General features: G+C 43.2%; 1 protein-coding gene across 19 annotated transcripts in view; it reads right to left on the reverse strand.

Moving 5' to 3' along the window:
- The window catches only part of syne1b (spectrin repeat containing, nuclear envelope 1b), a 94,603-nt gene that overhangs the window by 22,899 nt on the left and 52,053 nt on the right, over positions 1–19,651 (reverse strand). For 18 of the 19 annotated variants that reach the window (XM_081603420.1, XM_081603427.1, XM_081603424.1 and 15 more), the window contains 39 exons: positions 18,911–19,078; positions 18,627–18,809; positions 18,369–18,515; positions 18,153–18,278; positions 17,335–17,511; positions 16,955–17,220; positions 13,852–16,012; positions 12,885–13,222; positions 12,639–12,783; positions 12,196–12,414; positions 11,840–12,108; positions 11,543–11,708; positions 11,160–11,315; positions 10,918–11,070; positions 10,647–10,829; positions 9,743–9,880; positions 9,410–9,595; positions 9,204–9,326; positions 8,946–9,128; positions 8,680–8,823; positions 8,379–8,567; positions 8,035–8,175; positions 7,696–7,809; positions 7,235–7,396; positions 6,710–6,904; positions 6,403–6,579; positions 4,855–5,046; positions 4,393–4,524; positions 3,949–4,049; positions 3,728–3,869; positions 3,492–3,620; positions 3,237–3,395; positions 1,971–2,180; positions 1,749–1,850; positions 1,512–1,631; positions 1,215–1,415; positions 686–859; positions 427–558; positions 9–205 (listed from right to left, as the gene is read on the reverse strand). In XM_081603420.1, coding sequence (XP_081459546.1) covers positions 9–205; positions 427–558; positions 686–859; positions 1,215–1,415; positions 1,512–1,631; positions 1,749–1,850; positions 1,971–2,180; positions 3,237–3,395; positions 3,492–3,620; positions 3,728–3,869; positions 3,949–4,049; positions 4,393–4,524; positions 4,855–5,046; positions 6,403–6,579; positions 6,710–6,904; positions 7,235–7,396; positions 7,696–7,809; positions 8,035–8,175; positions 8,379–8,567; positions 8,680–8,823; positions 8,946–9,128; positions 9,204–9,326; positions 9,410–9,595; positions 9,743–9,880; positions 10,647–10,829; positions 10,918–11,070; positions 11,160–11,315; positions 11,543–11,708; positions 11,840–12,108; positions 12,196–12,414; positions 12,639–12,783; positions 12,885–13,222; positions 13,852–16,012; positions 16,955–17,220; positions 17,335–17,511; positions 18,153–18,278; positions 18,369–18,515; positions 18,627–18,809; positions 18,911–19,078 — 8,600 coding nt within the window. The remainder of the gene's footprint in view (positions 1–8; positions 206–426; positions 559–685; positions 860–1,214; positions 1,416–1,511; positions 1,632–1,748; positions 1,851–1,970; positions 2,181–3,236; positions 3,396–3,491; positions 3,621–3,727; positions 3,870–3,948; positions 4,050–4,392; positions 4,525–4,854; positions 5,047–6,402; positions 6,580–6,709; positions 6,905–7,234; positions 7,397–7,695; positions 7,810–8,034; positions 8,176–8,378; positions 8,568–8,679; positions 8,824–8,945; positions 9,129–9,203; positions 9,327–9,409; positions 9,596–9,742; positions 9,881–10,646; positions 10,830–10,917; positions 11,071–11,159; positions 11,316–11,542; positions 11,709–11,839; positions 12,109–12,195; positions 12,415–12,638; positions 12,784–12,884; positions 13,223–13,851; positions 16,013–16,954; positions 17,221–17,334; positions 17,512–18,152; positions 18,279–18,368; positions 18,516–18,626; positions 18,810–18,910; positions 19,079–19,651) is intronic. The other variant, XM_081603429.1, reaches the window with a different exon arrangement.

The raw sequence follows: 19,651 nt of genomic DNA on the forward strand, positions 1-19,651 counted from the left end.
TTTCTGACCTGGTCCAGTGTTTTAGGATTGCCTCCAGGCGTTCCAGCTCCTTGTTGACTTTGGCCGTGTTGCTCAGCCAGTGCTCCCCCAGCAACGCCAGCTGATTCTCCAGCGCGGGGCAGCAGACCGACTGTAACAGATGCCTGCCGTCATCCAGCACCTGATGGAGCTTGTGCTGGTGCTCCATCAGTCTCCCCTTTAAGCCCTGCAAAGAGTGGAGCACACAAAAACAAAATGTATATTTTTGTTTTTGCTGGGTTGGAACCTGAAAAGAGCTTAAAAGTTACTTTTGTGATAAGATATATGCATTAGAAACTAGACAAACAATACTTGGTGAGATTTAAATTTTTTTTTTTGCAGTGATCTGGCTAAACTATTAAATATGAACACATCTCGCCCTAAAACTAAGCTGCTATCACGTCTCACCTGATACAAAGAGATTCTGTCCATTAATCTCTCTTCGGTTTCTTCCACCAGGCCGACAGAGGGAATGCTTCCTTCGACGGCCTCCAGCTGCCGGTTCAGGTTCTGGTAGTCCTGAACTAAACGGCACCAAGTCTGAGTGGGCGAAAAAAGTGAACAATTCAATCATGACGACAAAAACAAATAGCAGAATGTCAACAGTAAGATTGTTCGTTTATATACTGGTTTAAAGTTTGTACAGAACGTTCTACGTTTTCCTCACCTCCAGGATACTTTCCAGTTCAACTCCTTTGCTGTGCGCTTCTTTCAGGACACTCCGAGCCTCAGCAAGTGTTTTCTCCAGGTTCTTGTTTTCTTTGGGAAGCATAAGGCAACTAATCTTTCTAAAATAAGTCTCTGTTAGGATCATGTGGGACTCCAGACCCTGGAAAAACTCCTAGGAAAAATGATAATCAATACAATGATTGGGTTGATTATAAACATTTACAAAGCCCACTATTCTGAGAAGTTACAATATATTAGTATTCACACATTTTGTCATGTTACAACATAAACTACACTATATTTTACTATGGGAAGGAAAGTACTTTAGTTACTGCATTTAGAAAATTTTAAAACACAAACAGAATTTTCTCCCCAATCCATCCACTTAAGTTCAACATAACTTCAATGCACATGATGTATTTCTTTCTTATTGTCAAATTTTTGTGCACAAAGTATTAAATTATTGTCTACGTTTTCACTTCCACGACTGGAAATTACACAATTCAAGGGTTATAAACTGAAACTACCTTATGCTTATCAAGATGATTTTGAACCTCCTCCACGGAGCTCGCCACAATTCTCTGGTCGGCCGCCATCTTGTCTTTAGCTGTGTCGACCAGGTCAGTCAAATCCTGCAGCGCGCGCTCGTACTGCTCCTTCAGAGCGATGTTCTGGTTCAGCCCGCTGCGTCTTGACCCTACCGTCATCAGCAGCTCCTCATACGAATCCTACATGCAGAAAACGTGTGCTGGTTTTATTTGCCAAAAACAATAATTACATTTTGTGATATGAAGCAACTTTATCTAAAAATTATTATTGATTACTTGGAGTTTAAGCAATTTGTTTGCTGAAATCTGATCGGTCTGCAGTGCTGCTCCTCTGGTTTTCAGCTCTATGATTCTCTGCTCAAAGTCCTTTAACGTATCCTCTGCACTCGTGATGACCTGATAGAAGTGAAAGGCATTTATGAATTATTAAAAACTAAAAATATCTTTGATCTTGGACTCTTTGCTTCTCACTCACACTGAGAGCAAGTCTTTTTAAGGTCGTACTTTCATTACCTCCATTTGTTTTGAAGATGGTCTATCCATTGCTCCAGCGAGGGCTTGAAGGATCTGGCATTTAGTCTCAATTAAAGCAGTTTGGAGAAGCTGCAGTTCAGTCTGTTTCAGACAAAAGATGACAAATAATCTGATTGTAAGATGTGCAATAACAGTGCTACCAATCAGTACAATAAAATTTAAAAATATTGAAAAAACAAAGAGGCAAAGTAAAGGGTAAACCTGGTAGGCGGTGAGGTTGTGTGCTCTGGTCCTCATGTGGTCAAGCCGCTGACCCAGAGCTCCACCAAGAGTTCCTAATCTCTCCTTGAGGCAGTCCAGGTTGTCCTCCAGCAGCACGCGGTCTTCGTGTTTCAGCCCTGAAGACCCGGCTAGCAGAGCCTGGCTGAGCTTCACCTCTTCTGTCACGTGTTTCACTTCTTTTTCCAGGACCTGTAGAGAAGATGAAAAAAAGAAAGAAATAGCATTCAGTTTTAAAATTACCTGAGAAATATAGCGCATACAAATACATGAGATCTGACCTCTCAGGCACATTTAACTTCTCTTTTCAATCAGTTTTTGCCGTGATTTGAAATCTGGTCAAGTCTAAACTCTTATCCTAAATATGATGTTTCAAAACCTTCAAGACGTGAGTGTTTTGGATGTTACATGTCAACATATTCTGCAAAGTGAAGGGTCTTACTTTTCTCACATAGGTTCTCAGAAAAATGTTTGAGCTCTAAACAGTGAGTTATGTGTTGGATGTAAAATTTCAAACTTATTAAATTACATGTGAAAACCTTGAGTGAGTGAGGCTGTTTCCAGTGGCGGCCCCCAAAGAGGGATCCAGGGGGGCCGTGACCCCCCTGAAAAAGTGCCGCCCCCTCTGGAGAATAATGTTTAATAAAAAAGAGGTACAAAGTCATCTTCTTCAATCAAGATAAAGGCAAAGCCAGACAAATAAATACATGTTTTAAAAATTGTAAATAAAGAAATATATAACCACTTCTTTTGTTTTTCTTGTTCTGGCCTCGAATGGCCACCATTTTTAAAGTTTTTCAATGGCCGTTTCAAACCTGAAGATAATTTTTAAGTCATCAGAAGCAGTTTGTTTTGCGTTCCTCGCTTTCTTCTGCTCTTCAAACGTGATGGGAAAAAAAAGTAGAAAAGTAGAAAAACAGAAACAGTTCAACAAAGGAGCCATCAAGACGGTCTGGCTCACTGAACCAGAAAGACCTGATCAACCTGTCAGATTTGGTTGCATTGATCCTTTTCCACATTGGTCTAACTTTAAATTCCTGAAGGGACCAGCCAGTTCACCACTTGCCCTGTTAGTAAATTGATTTGAAAGCAAAGTGAGGATTTCTGATATTTTTGAACAGTTTAAAATACCTTATCAACGCTACAAAAGTAAGATTTTGTTTTTTAGAGCCGAGCAACCACACGTTGCGAAGAAGAAACACCTTATAAAGACGAAAACTGGTAACAGAAAATGTGTAAATTTTATACCTCTTGATTCTGTAACTGGGTCTCTGCATTTTCAGCCATGAGCACAGAGCCGGAGAAGACGTTGTTCTCCACTCCATCCAGCCAGGAAGACGTGGTTGACACGGCCGTGAAGAGCTGCTGCTCCATCTGAACCACCTGAGGTTCACCTCTACCTCCAGCCTACGTACAAAAATGCACATCGAACAATATTATTTCGTCAATATTTACCAACAACACACATTAGGATGTATGAAATAGTGTCAGGAAGGTGATAACCTGAGTGGTCATTCCTTCCACTGTCTGTCTGAAGCTGTCGTAAAGAGTTTTCAGAGAGGAGTTGTCAGGCTGGGTGTCTCCTTTAAACAGCGGCCCAGCTGATGTCACGCGAGTCGCTCTAGAAAACATCTGAAGAAGAAAAAAACAGACAGGACAGTAATAAAAATTTAAAAAAAACACACACATTATGATGTTTTTCTGTCACATCCAGATGTGGAGAAAAAAACATGCGGTACCGGCTGCTTTTGGTCCTGCACCAGAGTTTTTTGCAGAAGCTGCAGTTTAGTTTTGAGCTCCAGTCTGAGGCTCTCCCATCTCTGCCTCATCTGGTCTCGTCTGCTCTCAGACAGAGCTGCAGGCGAGAACGGTTCTGTCGTGCTGCGGAAACCAAACGCATCTGTGATTAGCGCTCAGTTTATTAAAGCTCGATCTGATCTGAGCTGCGTCGGTAACGTACCTGGCGCTGCTGGGCGATGCTTGCTGGATGAGAATTTCCTCTCCTCTGCTCGCCACTGACTGGAGAAGCTTCTTCTGCTCTGCAAGCTGCTCCTCCAGTTCCTTCAAAAAACACACACTGGTTACAGCCTGTTGGAATAAAACATGCTTCAGTCAACAAGACACGACTTAGGATTTATCCTGATCATTTGCCATAATTCTGTTTCGACACTGTTCACGCCTCTCTTCAATTTATTTACAATTTGCAACCTTGCAATCCAATACTTGAATTTTTTGCATTTAAGCCCTGCAACAGATCCACACAGAGTGCTGCTTAATAGCAAATTAAAAGAAAAAGGCTACAAGGTTTTTAAATGTTTTTGCAAAAAATAAATGTAAAAATTTCTCATTTAAACACATCTAGAAATGTCCATGGGTGAATTCACTCCATTCAAACCACTGTCACCTTCTGCCTCTGCAGACTGTCTTCATGCTGTTGCGTCCGTGTGGTCCGGGCTTGGACCAGCCAGTCCTGCACACTGGGACTCGACGAGAGACTGGAGTCTGATTCGCTGTCTTCAGGCTCTTGCAGAGAACCCTACGGAGGCAGCGGGTTTTAGGAATGTAAGTCAGGCTAACATGCAACACTGTCAAAACACAAAAACACCTAAAACCAGGGGTTTCCAAACTTTTGGAGTAGATCTGCCCCCACACAGAATTAGCTTCTGACCAGGGACTCAGGGAATCAGGAATTCAACATATGACGCCGCTCAGAGCACAAAGCATAGAATTAGACTGAATAGATCTCCAAACATCTATTCAGTCTGGGATCGGGCCCAGGATTTTTTTCAATATTGGGACTGAAACAATTGTTATTATTGGCTAAGAGCGTCTAGTCCTTTGTACTGTTGTGAAAGAAAGTGCTTACCTGGATGCTGAGCTGTTTGTCTTGCAGCATTCTCTGCAGCTCCAGCAAGCCGCCCTTTAACGTGCGCAGCCTCGCGGCCAACTGCTCGGCCTCCGCCCTGGTGTCGGCCCGGCCCTCCCGCAGCAGGTTCTCGCTGCGCACCGACAGCTCGGTGAGGGCCAGCACTTTTTCTTCGATCTCCAGCAGCATGCTCTGCAGAAGCAGCAGCAGAGAAGCCAGCTCATACATGACGTCTCCACTTATTTTTTTTTTATCTCCTCAACTCTACACAGCAGAGCCTCTGGGCAAGGCAGCTTTCCCCAGCTGCGGGGCAGAGGACGCTCTCATCCTCGGCCTCCCTTTCCACCCTGGTCTCCTGTGCGACATATTAGCACTAATCCTTCACACTCCGTGCTCTGCAGCACACATCCACTCAGACGAATTCGATAACAGTTCTCTCGTGGTAAAAACCATTCTACATCCCCGGTGTTCATCAATGCTCATTGGTAAAAGAAGTTCTAATCTATGAGCAGACATAAGTATAAGCTCTCCTTCGAAGTGTTGCAGCAGGTTCACCCTCCTGTCTGCTCTTCACTGCTCTTCCATTCTGCCCACTTGGATATTCAAGCAGCTTTGTCACTAGTAGCACAAATTGCAGGCTGTATTAACGACAGTGACTCCTCCCTGTGGCTTTACCACGCCTCTGTCCCACAGAGACCTGACCGTAATCTTCTTAAGGCTCATGCTGCAGTCATTTAGCAAACCAGGTATCTGAATGTCACTCTAACTTCACTAACGCCGTTGTTTACTCTCTGTGAAGCCCCATCCTCTGAAAGGCAACATGTAGCATGCAGAATAATACTGGAAAGGTGAATGTTAATGTGTCTTGCACATGCAGTTTCACTCCTTTAAGTATGTGCTGACATGGCACGAGGAGGTACAATTTTTTAAAATTCTGTTAAAATCTGATTCTAAAGTATACTTTGAATGAACCTTCTTAAGTTCATAGTTTGCAGAACCACGTTTGGCTGCAAAAATAGCAGCGTGTGAGAAAGAGATTTTTCTTTCTCCACTGAATGAATGGAGATTTAGCTCCATCCATCTACCTCCAGCTTTCCTTTTACTGCAGAAGAAGAAAAGCCTCCGCGCATCATAATGCTGCCACCATCTTGTTTGTTAGTGAGGACTGGATTTTTATGTGAATTTGCCTCACAAAGATCAATTTTTGTTTCATCTGACCAGAACAAGGCATTTTTCCCATATTGTAAGTTAAAATGTCTTGTTCCACCGGCAGATTATTTCACCTATAGTTAGTACTTTTTCAAGATTAAGGAATCACTTACTTAAAAAAAGGTCATATATCTTTCTGAAAAAGTTACTTGTAAATTTAGTTGTGTCTAAAATATTTGCACTACAAAATAAACCAAAAATACTTGGTAAGATTTTGAGATTTTGCAGTGTGCTCAGTTTGTTAATATCAATTCTGCTCATATCTAGAAGCCCTTTCTAGTTGAAAATGTATTTAATTGTTATTAATGTGGATTTTTAAGACAACTCTCAAGTGCCCACCTGGCATTCAGTGAGCTGGTGGTTTTCATCGGCCTCCTCTGAGGGGCTAGTGTCGAGGATGCATGTTACAGCGCCGCGCGTTCTAGTCAGCCACTGATCCAGTTCGTCTACGTCGGTGTGGTAGGACTGCAAAGCCTCTTCCTGACGCTGATCTTCCAGGAGGTCTGTGGCGCGCTCCTGCAACAAGACAGATAGAATTGAATTTGCTAAAAAAGTGATTAAATTGTGTGTTCAGTTTTTATGTTTTATTAAGAACGCAGGCCGTTTTTTTTTTTTTTATATTTCTACCTTCTAAATTGTTCGTTACCTCCAGTAGTTGTTGTTTCCCTGAAGCTTTCATTTGGATGGTGGCCATCCGCTCAGCCAGCACAGCGAGTGAAGACTGCATAGCAAGCTGGTCGGCCAAATCCGAGTCCGCGGCGTCGGCAGCGACGTCCTCTGTGAAGCACGCCTGCAGCCTGTCGATTTCTCCCTGGACACTATGAATCTCCTGGATGAGATCCTGAACACAACAACAGAAAGATGAGCAAAAGATTTTCTTTATGTCTGTTTTCTTGAAAACTTCTCATCCAATTTAGTTTTATGGAATGGATTCAATGTTCCAAATATGCCGTCAAACACCAAAAAAAAATGTCATGAAAATAAAAAGTATGTTTATGTAAAACAGAAATTCAATCTGAACCACAGGAACATTAACATCAGTTAAAATGTGATTTCATGGCTGTGATTCAGGGTTATTTCCACCAAATGTTCGTTGCTTCACTGTAACATCACAGGCTCAAAAGCTCCACAAAGATATTCTAAATGGAAGAAGTGTATTTACAGCCCTCACCTCATGGGCCTTCATGCTGCTGTCTGGGCTTCTGTCCGCCTCCAGTGGCTCACTAAGCTTGGACTCCAGAGTTTCCATCTTAGAGGAGATCGACTGGAGCGAACCTTGGTAATGCTGCTGTTTTTCCAATGCCTCATACAAGGATCTCTGCTTCTCACTTATCTGTGTGTCAGTGAGTATTAACATACACAGATGGTCAATTTGAGAAGTCATTAACATCAGTAGCAATAAAACTGTTAATAAACCAGACTTCCAAGAAGGTTACATTATGATTAACTATCTTGCTAAGATAAATTTTAATACGATGAAATCTAGTGGCTAGAAAAGAAATCGCTGCTCACCCCAACATTTTAATTCAAAGTTATCATATTCTAAAACATTAGGATTTAATGAAACCATGTTGCTGAGTAAATAACATAACAGGCTAATTAGAAGTGAGACAATTTATACTTTTCACATACCACATTCTTTAAAGTCTCCCATGAGCGCTGTAGGTCATCTAAGTTTGCCACAGACTCAAACGTCGGGTCGTATAATTCCTGAACTGGAGCTCTGGTGAGGGTTCCTCGTCCCAGCTGCAGAAAACAAATAAACACATCACTACTCACGAGAAACCTGCAAGGTGAAATCAACGTCGGTGGCCGAGTTCTGTTTTTGTTTTTTATTTACTGCATTTATTACATTAAAGCAGTTCTCAAGAGTTACACACAGTTCACAGGGAAGAGAGTTGAGCATAAAGATATTTCAGTTATTTGGTGTTAGGAAACCTGGCAGAATTAAGAGAAGAGGAGGGTAGAAACCTTGGTGAAAGGGCCTTCAGCGTGAGAGACAGGAGAAGGAGAGCGGCACAAAGGAGAGGAGGAGACCTCGCTGTTAGTGCCCTCCTCCCCAGACTCCTCAGTAACGGGGGACAACAGAGTGTGACAGCGGCCAGCCGTCATCTGACAGACCATGCGAGAAACAACAGAAGACGTGTGAGGTTTTTAGGAGAATATTAATCAGGATGTTTAGTTTTTTTTATAAACTGAAACAGCAGAATAACTTCATAGGCTGATGAATTGAGAACCATATGAAAAACTTAGAATCGGGATTGCAAAACAAAACCTAATTTCTTCAGTTTGGAAATTTGGTAATATTCTCTTACAACTACAGATTGTCCTGAAGATTTCCTGGACTTTTCTTCATCCAGGTCCTCCAGTCCCTCAGGCAGTCCTTCCACGTCGCTCACTGTCAGCAGCATGGTGGCATGCTTGGCCTTCACCGCCAGCATCTTACATTTTGAGTTTAGTGAAGCTATTTGCTCCTGGTAGCCTTTGATCTGCTGAGCGAGTTCCTAAACAAACGAGAAAAAAGTAAAAATAAAGATGTTTTCCAATTCATTTACATTTAGGGGTTTTCAATTATTCCCCAACATGTAAGTTATAGACAGAATGAAGATGTTTCACCTCGTGGTGCAGAATCTGGGCTTGCAGCTCCTGAATGTTGCTGGTGGGGATTGGTCGGTCCTGAATGACCCGATGTGCTTCCTCTATCAGCGCCTGCAGATCTCTCACCTCCTGTTCATATTGCTCATACTGAACCACCGCCTCCTGGACAGCAAAAACACAGAATTTGTTGTTTTTTTTTTATATACATTGCTACATTAGCAGATTCATTTCCTAATTTATGTGTGCTAAAACAAACTCATACTGGCAGAACTGTACTGTAGCACCTGTAGTATGTTGCACTGCTGTATTGCCACATGCTGCAGCTGACTAGCTTCTTGCTGCAGACGGAGAGCCGTGCGACAAATAGCCAGGTTGGGCATCACCTCCTCTGGGACCTGCAGGGCGCTCTGGCACAGCTGCACCGCCTGTACCTGCTGCTTGAAGCTCTCCATGTCGGCCAGTAGCCGCTGCAAAACCCATAAAAAGTTTTAAGACGCCAGCAGAGAGAACGTGGTGAGTTAAAAAGCGACTGAAGAAAGCACCTGTCTCTGAGTGAGTTGCTCTTTGAGGCTCTGCCGGGCTAACTCCGGTGACGTCAGCGTGGCTTGGACCTGCTCCAGAGCAACATGCAGGGCCTTGACTTCAAACTCCAGAGCTTCCATACTCTAAAAAAACCCATGTATAGGTTAATCTAAAATTTGGAATTTTTAAACCAAACGAAAATCCCAAAACACTGTTTTTACTGCACCTTGTGTCCATCTTGGAGGCTTTGTAATCGAGTCTTGATGCTCTGTTGCAGCTCGTCGGTGTGTCTGCTGAGTTCACACACCTCCTGGCTCAAGGACTCAACCTGCAGCACCTCAGACAGAAGGTCTACTTTCTCCGCCATAGACTCCAGGTCGCTGTGGAGCTCTCGAGACTCACGGAAAACCGCCTGAGCACAAGGGCGACAAAATTATTAGTCAGTCTTTCCTGCTTTATAAAAGTACGTGTCAAAATGGCCGTACGCTCCTACAGGTTATCCATCTAAATATGCAAAAACAAAACTCAGTCGATGAAACTTCAAAATTGCTCTGCTCACCTGATACATCCGTATTTGCTCCTGCAGGTGAACAGAGGAGTTCCAGATGATGTTTGCTCTCACCAGGCTCCTAGCTTTCTCTGACCACCTCACTATGAAGTCCAGCATCTCGTTATACTCGTCTAAATAGCAGACAGCCTAAACAGTCAACAACAGACACATTTTAATAACCTTGTGTGTCTTAATGAATATTAGCAAAAGCATTTACAAAGGTATTCATGAGCCTCGACTCTTTTCGTGTTTTAAGGTTACAACCACAAACTTGCTGGACTTTTAGGTGATAGAACAACATAATAAAGTATTCTGTATTTGTGAAGAGGAAGGAAAAAGACTCACAGTTTTCCACATTTTTAAATAAATAAAAAAAATAAATCACCCTATTTTTTATTTATTTAAAATGATTGGATCCGAAATAAGACTGCTCTATATATCATACAACCTCAACACAATGCACTAATGCGTAGTAGTAACCTTTACAAGGCACAGTAACGCGGTTGGAAAGTACTGTCTTTTTTAACCCTTTCATGCATAGCGTTCACTACAGTGGACATCTATCTAAAAGCAATTGTCTTGTGCTTCTTGTGGATTTTTATGTTATAAATGCAGACAGACCACTGAAATGAACACTAATGCACCATAAAACACATCATCAACTCCTGGCCATCAGCTGCAAATGCAAGAACTTATTTTTGTTAAATCCAATATGGCCGACAGACAAAAAAGCACGCCAACCGACCCGGTCCCTCCTTCTACTGTAGACGACTCTAGCTGGTAAAGAAATTATCAGATAATCCCTAAACAACAATACTGCTGATGTATTTTTTCAAATAACAACTTTGTATTTGGAGAAAATTACATTCATGCATGAAAGGGTAAAGTTAGGAGAAGGGTAAAAAACGCAAACCTTTTTGAGCCAGTTGTTCCTGCAGTCTGCTAATCGAGTTGTATGATGATGCATCTCTGACAGCTTGTTTATAGCATCACTGAGCTGCTTGGCCAGCAGGGGGTTTCTGCGGCCGAACTCTTGTATAGCGGTGTCCAGTTCTGACAATGTGCGACCGCAGGAGTCCAAATCTTCAAAAAGACTCTGAGGACAAAATTCAATTCTTTGTTGTTAAGGGCAAGGCGAATCATATTTCAGAGTAATACATGTTAACTTGACAAACAAGACCTACCTTGACCTCTTCTTTGGCATGATCGACATCAGGAGATTTCTCCTTGAACTTGTTTGAGATCGTCTTCAGTTTGTCTGACATACCGTGGATTCTGGAGCTGAAGTCCTCCTTTATTTCTCTGGTTCTCTGATATTCTCTCTCTTTACACAGAACCTGGGACATCAGACAAAACGAAGTGAAAATCAGGTTAGAAAACCAGAACAATATTCTGAGCTGAGTATTTCTTATGAGGTCTGATTTACCTGATCTTCAATCGCCCCAAGTGCAAGAGAGACCTCGGCGAGTTGCATGGAGATTTCAGATGGGAGGATGGTGTAAAGGTCCAGGTACTTGCTCTGCTGTTGTTCGGCTAACTTATCCACATTCTGCCGGTAATTAATTACTTCCCCGTGTACAATCTACACAGAATAAAAGAACAATTTAAAAGAAAAAAAAAACTATTTTTAAGCAATTCCTCTCATACAAGCAGTATGACCTAATTAATGCACAGTCATGGATGGAAGAATAAAAAATAGTTTTATCTATAGATTATATTAGCAGGTCAAAGCTGTACAAAAAATGAGAGATTATAAATCAGTCAGAAAACCTTTATAGGTGCATCTCTACAAAAAAACAACAGACACACCTCAAGCTCCTGCAACAAAGAATCGATATCTGGGGTGGGATTGAGAAGAAGCTCTCTTGTCTCCTGGATCCAGGCTTTCACCACTCCAAGCTCCTTCTCCACTTCCTCCCTCTCCCTGAGCTCCTGAGCTGCCTGGGCCCGCTTGGTTCTGGACTGCGTCAAAAGGCTGCAGGCAAATGTCAAAATAAATATTCAACAGCATCGTTTACCAAATGCATGCGCTTATTTTACAAAGCTATTTGTAAGACAAAGAAATCTCAGATTCAGAACAACACTAACTCTGGTCCGACCTGTTACCTTTCCATTTGGTCTTGGACTGCCCTGATTTCTCTTAAGCTAGGTAGCTCGTCTTGATCTGCTGTTGGTGAAGGCACCTCCACGTCGTGCAGCAGACTGAGCGCGTACTGGCGCAGCAGCATGAGGGACGAGAGTTCCCGCTCCAGGTCTTGGCTCAGCAAGTCGTGCTGATCCAGCAGAGACTGCAGAGTGGCTTTGGATGCCTTCTCCACAGCGCTGTCAGGGAAACGGCTCTGGAGCTCCTCACAGACCGCTCGTACTTTTACCATCTGCAACAAAACAGACATTTTGTATTGCAAAGTTTTAATTTTCGGTTAAATTTGCAAGATTTTTTTGCATTCAGGCTGCATATTTGCCTTTTCTCTGAATGTTCTCCACTCCTGGGCTGTGTCCTCAAGTACTCTTTCCTGTCCCCTCGCTACGCTGCGCAGGCGCGTCCAGCGCTGCCACACGGTGGTCATGGAGCGACTGATGGTGGCCTTGCTGGCGTCACTTCCCACCAGCTCCAGCTGAGCAGCTTGTTCTTCTAAACCACTCAGCTTCTCTTGAAACCCGTTCACAAGTGACACCAGGGACTAAAAAGAAAAAAACAGAGAGATTTATGACTTTTGTCAAGCTGCAACAACAAACTTGAATGTATTTTAATTTTATCAACACAAATAATTATGTATTAAACTGTGCTGCGAATGAGCTGAATACAAACGCACACTACAGTTTTCAGATTTGTATTTCTAAAAATAATTTTCTCTCATCAGTTCAAAGGGCTGTTAATATATTTTCTAGGCAACACGATGCATACCCTGTGGCTGCAGAGCTTGTCTTCGGCCTCCTGGTTTGTGGCCGCCTTGGCTGTGGAAAATTCTGTGAGCTTCTTTTCGGCTTCGTTCATTAACTCAATGACGGTCTGCCTTGCATCCTGGAATGACTTCCACTGGGCCACACAGCTGAGAAAAGAATAATTGATTAGATTCCAATGATCTTACAGATTGAAATGAAAGTGATCTGACAAACTGGATCATAGTCATCATTGCCTTATAGACCATACCTGTGCAGAACATCTCGGTGACACTGGAGCTGATCTCGGACCTCAACTCCTCTCTGTTTCGCCGACTCCACGCTCACTCTTAGCTGCTCTTTCGCTGTGGGGTTCACCAGGTTCTCCAGCTGAGGGAGGAGCGTCTGCAGTTCCTCCAGATGGATGAGAAACTCCTGCTCCGTTGACAAGATGTCCGCCTGCTGCCGCAGACACTCCTCGTAGTTCTCCACATCGACTCCCAAGCTGGCTTGTTGGAGGAAAGAGACGGCATCCTCCAGCCATTCGCAGGCCGACTGCATCCTGAAGTGATACTTCTGACACAGAACCAAGGCTTCCTCCAAAGTAATCTTCACATAAAACAGAAGAGAAAAGACAGACAGATAGGTGTTGACCTGATAACTGTTTCAGTTAAATTCTGCTTTTTATTTCAGTGGTGTAAAAACTCGACAGGACTTTAAACTTCACAATATCTCTGTTTCCTCACATTCTCACACATTCAAGACATTATATTGCCAGCATTTCTAGTTTAACTATTTTCTCCACTGTTTGTTCAAGTAAAGCATCAATAAATAGCAATAAAATACAGTTCAGGATTTCTCTCAGTGTATCATAAGCCTGGCGGGTCACCAGGCTTTACTTGTGCCACCATCAGGCTTTGCATTGTTAATTTTTTAGTTTTTTTTAATGATTGCCTTTTTGAAGACTTTCTAGTTGGTGTCCTAAAGACACCAGTCACAAATGGGAATGTTTTTCCAAGAGCGTTATTTGTGTTTGTGGGGCTATAATTGCTGTGACACACTCACAGTCACACAGAAATAATAAATAGTTCTTATCACAATAATAACACAAAATATCATGACAAAACTTGAAGTCCATATTGCTCGCCCCTAACGGTAAGACAGTAAACAGTGTGGCCACAGCGTATCAAGCTGAGAATTAAGAGTAGAGTTTGTGGTTAAATCAAAAATGATCCCACCTGTTTGGCACTCAGGGCTTTTTGGACATCTGCTTGCAATTTTGCCATTTCTTCGAGGCTCATATCAACATGAACGGGGACCAGCTCGTTGGCACTAATGTACTCCTGCTTCTCCTGGCTGCTGAGAGCGGCCACTATTCTGAGTCGGGACTGCACCTCCTCCTGCAAGATCTGCTGTTTTCTGATCTCCTCTTGCACTTTCTCCACTCTGACGTCAACGATGACAGCACAGCTGAGCTCGTCCCGGATCTGCTGCAGCCAGTCCAGCGTCCTCTTCATCTCCGTCTCAAAGTCTTTGCTTTGGATGAACCTGTTCTCGCATTCCTCGATCAGTTCGCCCACTGCGGCCTGTAGCAACCGCAGCTCGTCCTGCCACAAAACGACCTGCTCTTTGGACGCGTCGTGAGCCGCTTGGTCCACACGGGGCGCTAGAGAGTCCATCTGCTCCATTAGCCTCGACAAGTGGGAGTTGGCGCTCTGGAGGCTTCCTGCCAGGGCGTGGTAGTTCTTCAGCCTCTCTTCTGCAGACTGAGTCTCCGCGTTCACTTTCACCAGCTGCTCTTTTGTGGCCTTCAACTGGGAGTCCACCTGCATAGCCATCGCCTTGTGGTCCTCAAAAGACTCCAGAGTTTCATCCAGATGCTCGACTTTCTGCTCCACCAGCCTCTTTAGCCCGTTATACAGGCTCACGAGCTGAGTCATTTCTTCCGGCCGCCACGGTTGCCCCGTGCTACGAAAGCCCTCTTTCTTCTGATTCAGCTCGCTCACAGCCAGACCCAGGTTGCCGAGATCCGCCAGAATTGCTTTGTAGTCGCTCTGCAGAATGACGACCTCCTCCGTTTGAAGGCCGACGGGTTGAGTCCCCAGGTTGTTGAACTGGTCCTCCAGTTCTTTCAGGGCTTTGTGGGTGACGTCTATGAAGGACGTGTACTCGTTCCTGGTGAGGATGGCCTGCTGGATTTTCTCCTGTTTCTCTTTGGCCAGAGCCAGTATGCTGTTGTACTGCTGAGGGAGGGTGTTGAGTTTCTCGTCTAAATAGCAGTGGTCTACTTCGTTCAGAGTGGGCAGGATCTCTTGGCCCGCTCTCTGCACAATCAGGAGGAGGTTCTCGTACTCGACAGCCTGCTCAATTATCTGCTGGTACTTCGATCGCTGCGCTTGAAGTTCAGCGTCTCCTACCATTAGGTTTATTTCGGGGAACGTGATAATGTCAGCTTGCTTCAACCACTGGCAGATTTTCTCCAAGTCGGTCTTGAAGTACTTTCTTGAGACGAGTACTTTTTCGAGCTCCTGTAGCTTCTGGCCGCATCTGTGCAGAGTTCTGTCGAAAATATTTTGTAATTCCTGCAACTTTGTGAGAATCTCATTCCTCTCCTCGTCGCTGGCTTCCCTCATCAGGTCTCTCCCCTGGGACCACAGGGAGGTCAGCTCGCTCTGATAGGCTTTCAGGCTGCTTTGGATGTTCCTGCACGTTCGCACCTGCTTAGCCAGGTCATCGGGTAACAAAGCGATGTATTCTTCTGCCTGGGCCTTCTTCTCGTTCTGCTGAACCCAGGAAATGGACTGATTGACTGCCATTAGGAACTGCGTCCTCTCCGTAAAAGCCTTGCTGAGGTGTTTTCTCCGCTGCACCACCTTGACGCTCAGAGACTCCACCTCCGACTGCGTGTCGGAAATCAGCTGCTGCAGGTGCTGGCGCTCGCTGAGGCCCAGCCGAGGCAGCACCCTGTCAGCGTCAGCCATGGCCTGAGCCAGGAGGAGCTGCTTTGCCTCCAGCTCGCTGCAGATGCTCAGGTGGTCGAACAGGAAACTCTGGGCCAGTTCGGGCGGGGGGCTCATTTTCATGGCTTCAGACAGGGCGGGTTGCTGCTCCTCCGCCCAGTCCCGAGCCTCTCTCAGACGGGCCTCCACTTGGCCCATGTCCTCCAGGGTCACCATGGAGTCCTGGATCTTCCTTTCGATCAGGTGTTGCATCTGAGACCACCGTTGTTCAAAGTGACTGATTTGCTCTTTCACCAGCTCCTTGTCGTCCAAGTTTAAATGTTGGATGACTTTCTGTTTCTGCTCTTTAAGGTCCTCCAGGGCTCCTTTTTGTTGCTCCAGAGTCACAGCGAGTTTTCTTAGAGCCTCCAAATGCTGAGACGAACTTTCAGCGTCGGTTCTGTGACGATAAAAAAATCAAACAATTCATTATATATTTGTTGAACATTTGTTCACACGGAAGCAACAAACCGATGTTTATTTTTTTCTTTTCAGGTTTCACCCTTAACTCTAACAGACCGAACGTATTGGCAACGATTTACGGACGATGTACCATAATTCTGCCACATTTTGCGCAATCTGAAAAATTCCAACGGTTTCTGAAAGGGGAGACATTTTGCTTTCCATTGACCTCGCACCTTTTTCCCGAGACATTTTGCTGGAAAGCAAAACCCCATGTTTTTACGGTAATTTCACCCAAGTCAAATTTATCTGAGGAGCATTCTTCTAGATGGTAAATTGCAAAAATAACTTGCTAGATATTGAAAGTTTGAGTTGTCATGGATATATGGGCAAATATATTTACTCACAGGACATTTAAAGAGCTGCGGGCTCTGGATATTTTTGCTTAAAATAAGCAAAAAAAATAAGCAAAAATATCCAGGCGGATATTTTAAACTTGGGTCTAAAATTGTTAAACTTCTAAGGATTTATTAACAGACTTTTACACTAAGTTGATATATTTACAATCTGGAAATACACACTCAATGATGTTACCGTTAGCAATGCTAAATTTGCTAATCACTAATAAAAATGACATAAACTGCTAAAAACTGTCACCATCAAATATTCCTGAATTTAAAATAGTAAAGTCCTGTTTTAGTGTTATTTCACTGAAGCACCCACATTATAGATTGTGTAATTTTGCTTCTGTTTAAGAATAATATATATATAAAGTATTTTATAGTAGCTCATATAACACCATGATATAAAAAAACATCATGAAAGTAAATGTAGAAAATTAAGGATGATAGCCAAAAAACTACATCTATAATTTAACACATTTGGTCATATCACTAATTAATTTTACCGATTAGAGGTTTTGCCTTATGTTCAAACCCACCTTGCCAGATTGTCCCACTCTTTGGACACCTGCTCAAACAGCTCCTCCACTGCAGTGATACAGTCATGGTAATCTTTGGATCTCTGCAGATCCTCCTCTCTCTGGGTCTGGAGCTTATTCGCCTGGTGGCAGAGCTCAAGCCAAGAGTGGCTCAGACGATCGAGCTCTGCGTGTTCAGCAGTGTCTTGGCCGCCAATCAGTCGGCTCACGGTCTCCGTCATTTTAGTGAGGGTGCTCTGTTTGGACTGCAGCTGCTGGCAGCACTCCTGAGACACAGGCAATAGGACTAGTGAATAAATGTCTCCTCTCACACCAAAGGCTAATACACAGGAAAAAAGGTGCGAGGTCAATGCGATGATTCTGGTGACGCTTGTACCCACCTGGGCTTGTAACAACATGTTTTGAGCAATCTTCGTCTCCAGCTCTGCTGGTCTTCTAGAGAGGCTGAGAAGCTGCTGCTCCATGTCCTGGAACAAGCCTGTTAGATCCTGTTTCTGCTCTTTGATCTGCCTCCAGCTTTCTGAAAGCTCTTGTGCAGTAGACATCCTTTCTTCTATCTGCAGAAAGCATGAATAAACCACATAGAAACCACAACTTTAGTACTTATAGCCCAGTATTCTCTTGTAATTTGCACACAGAGACAGAGACAGGTGTCAGATTCACGATATGAGTAACTACACTGACTTCAGCCTGTGGATTTTTTAAAGCCCAAACTTTCAGATTTAGACTTTAATCTGTTTGACATGTTTCTTCTGAGTGAAAGTAGTATTAATGTTTTGAAATGACAGAGAATTTGTGGAGGGAGTTAAGAATTAGGGTGATGGTAAGGAGTCCCTCCAACCTCAGAGACTCATTATAATAGAGAGATGTTGACATACATCTAGTGGAAGCATGCAAAAAGGTGATAAGAGGATGGCTTAGACTGTTGTAATAAAGTTATAGGCTTTTTCATTGATTACTAAGAATGGAAAACATAATTTTTAAAATGCCATCTTTGTTAAAATGCAAACAGATTTTTTAATGATACTCCTTGTTGATTTATTTAATCTATTGTGAGTCTTGTCACTTCCTGTCAGAAACAAAGTTCTTTCAGAAATAAAAGTAACTTAAAATCTGAATATTTAAGCTGACTTCAAAACTCCTGAGTTCAAGTAAAGTACACACATTACACGTGGAATAAAGCGAGAATAACACTGACCATGAGCTTGATCTGCTGGACCTCAGCAGCTGCAACTCTCACCGCATCATGTGAGAGGTCGCACACAGAACACACCAGGTCCAGGTATGTGCTGGCTTGCTCCTGAAGAGCCCTGTAGTGCTTCACCTGTGTGAGTAACAGTAGGTAATAGAAATAAATTTGAAAAATAAACAAAGTAAGCAATCACAATTTGAAATTTTAAAGCCTGTACAGCACCTGCTTCAGAGCTTCCTGAAGGCCGGTGGGCCCCTGATCGTTGAGCTGAAGCTCTTCTTGCACAGACAAGAGCCAGGTTTGGCATTGTTGCAGAGTGTCCTGATGGCTGACATATTTTTGCAACTCCCGGTCCAAACTCTGGTAGACCTATTAGACGAGAACGATCAGCACCTAACGAACTAAATACAGCTAAAAACAGTAGTTTGTACCAGTTTTTTCTACTGCATGGATGAATACTTGTGTATATCTGTGACTCACACGCTGGGCAGTGCTGCAGATGGCAGAGTAGCTGTCTCTTGTTCCCTGCAGGTGGGCCTGGACCTGCTGACTAATCTTAGCCTGAACTTGAGCTTGTTCTGTGCAGCCGGCTATAAGACCTTCTCCTTTTTGCTTCAAGCTGGTGAGGCGCTCCTCAAAACTGGCTATTTCCTCCATCATGGCCTAAAAACATCCACACAAACAGAAGGGGAGGTGAGTAATTCCATGCATTAGTGCAAACAGTAACAGAATAAAATGTAAAAACTGATTGTGACGTTGCTGACCTTGTGTCGGGCGAGTTGCTGAGTTGCCATCTCCATGTTTCCAGTTTGCATGGAGTCTGAGGTCACAAGCCTGCTGGACATCTGTAACAACCATTTTTCAACTTCCTGCAGCTCGCTGTTGTAATCTTCATGCTCTTTAACCCACTCCACAAGGCTCTGCACATGTGTCTGCAACAAGCACAAATAAGAATTAGATGCGCATTTTTGAATCTGAATTGTGGATTTCCTCTAATCCACATTTTCTCTAACCTTATCAATGTTTGAAAAAAATGTTCCTTCCTAAGTTGTACAGAAACCACACGTGGATATTTGACCAGAACGACATGAGGAATATTTGGTTGTTCCCATTTAAGTTTGATCCAATTTACTAAATGAAAACGATGCCTAAACACATAAAAAACTGGCTTTAAATGGGATCAACATCAAGCATCTGTATAAGAGGCTTCACCTTAAACCTATGGAAAATGTGTTAAATGTATCCATGTCAACTGAAAAATCTATGTTTGTGGCAGCAAACCAAACAATTAAATTGAGCTCTACCAGTTCTGATAAGTGGAGAGCTCAGTTATTAAGCCGGATTTATGCTGGTAACTTGTTGATAGCAACAACAACAAAAAAAACATGGATTCTCTGCAATTTGCGCAGGAACATTAAACCAAATATCAAATAGGGTCATTTAGTCTGTAAAAGGCATAATTATGAACTAATAAAAATTAGAGACAATCAACCAGTTTTTGTTTT

The sequence above is a fragment of the Poecilia reticulata genome, chromosome 22 (genome assembly GCF_904066995.2).
Source record: "Poecilia reticulata chromosome 22, P_reticulata-male-v2, whole genome shotgun sequence".
Classification (NCBI taxonomy): Eukaryota; Metazoa; Chordata; class Actinopteri; order Cyprinodontiformes; family Poeciliidae; genus Poecilia; species Poecilia reticulata.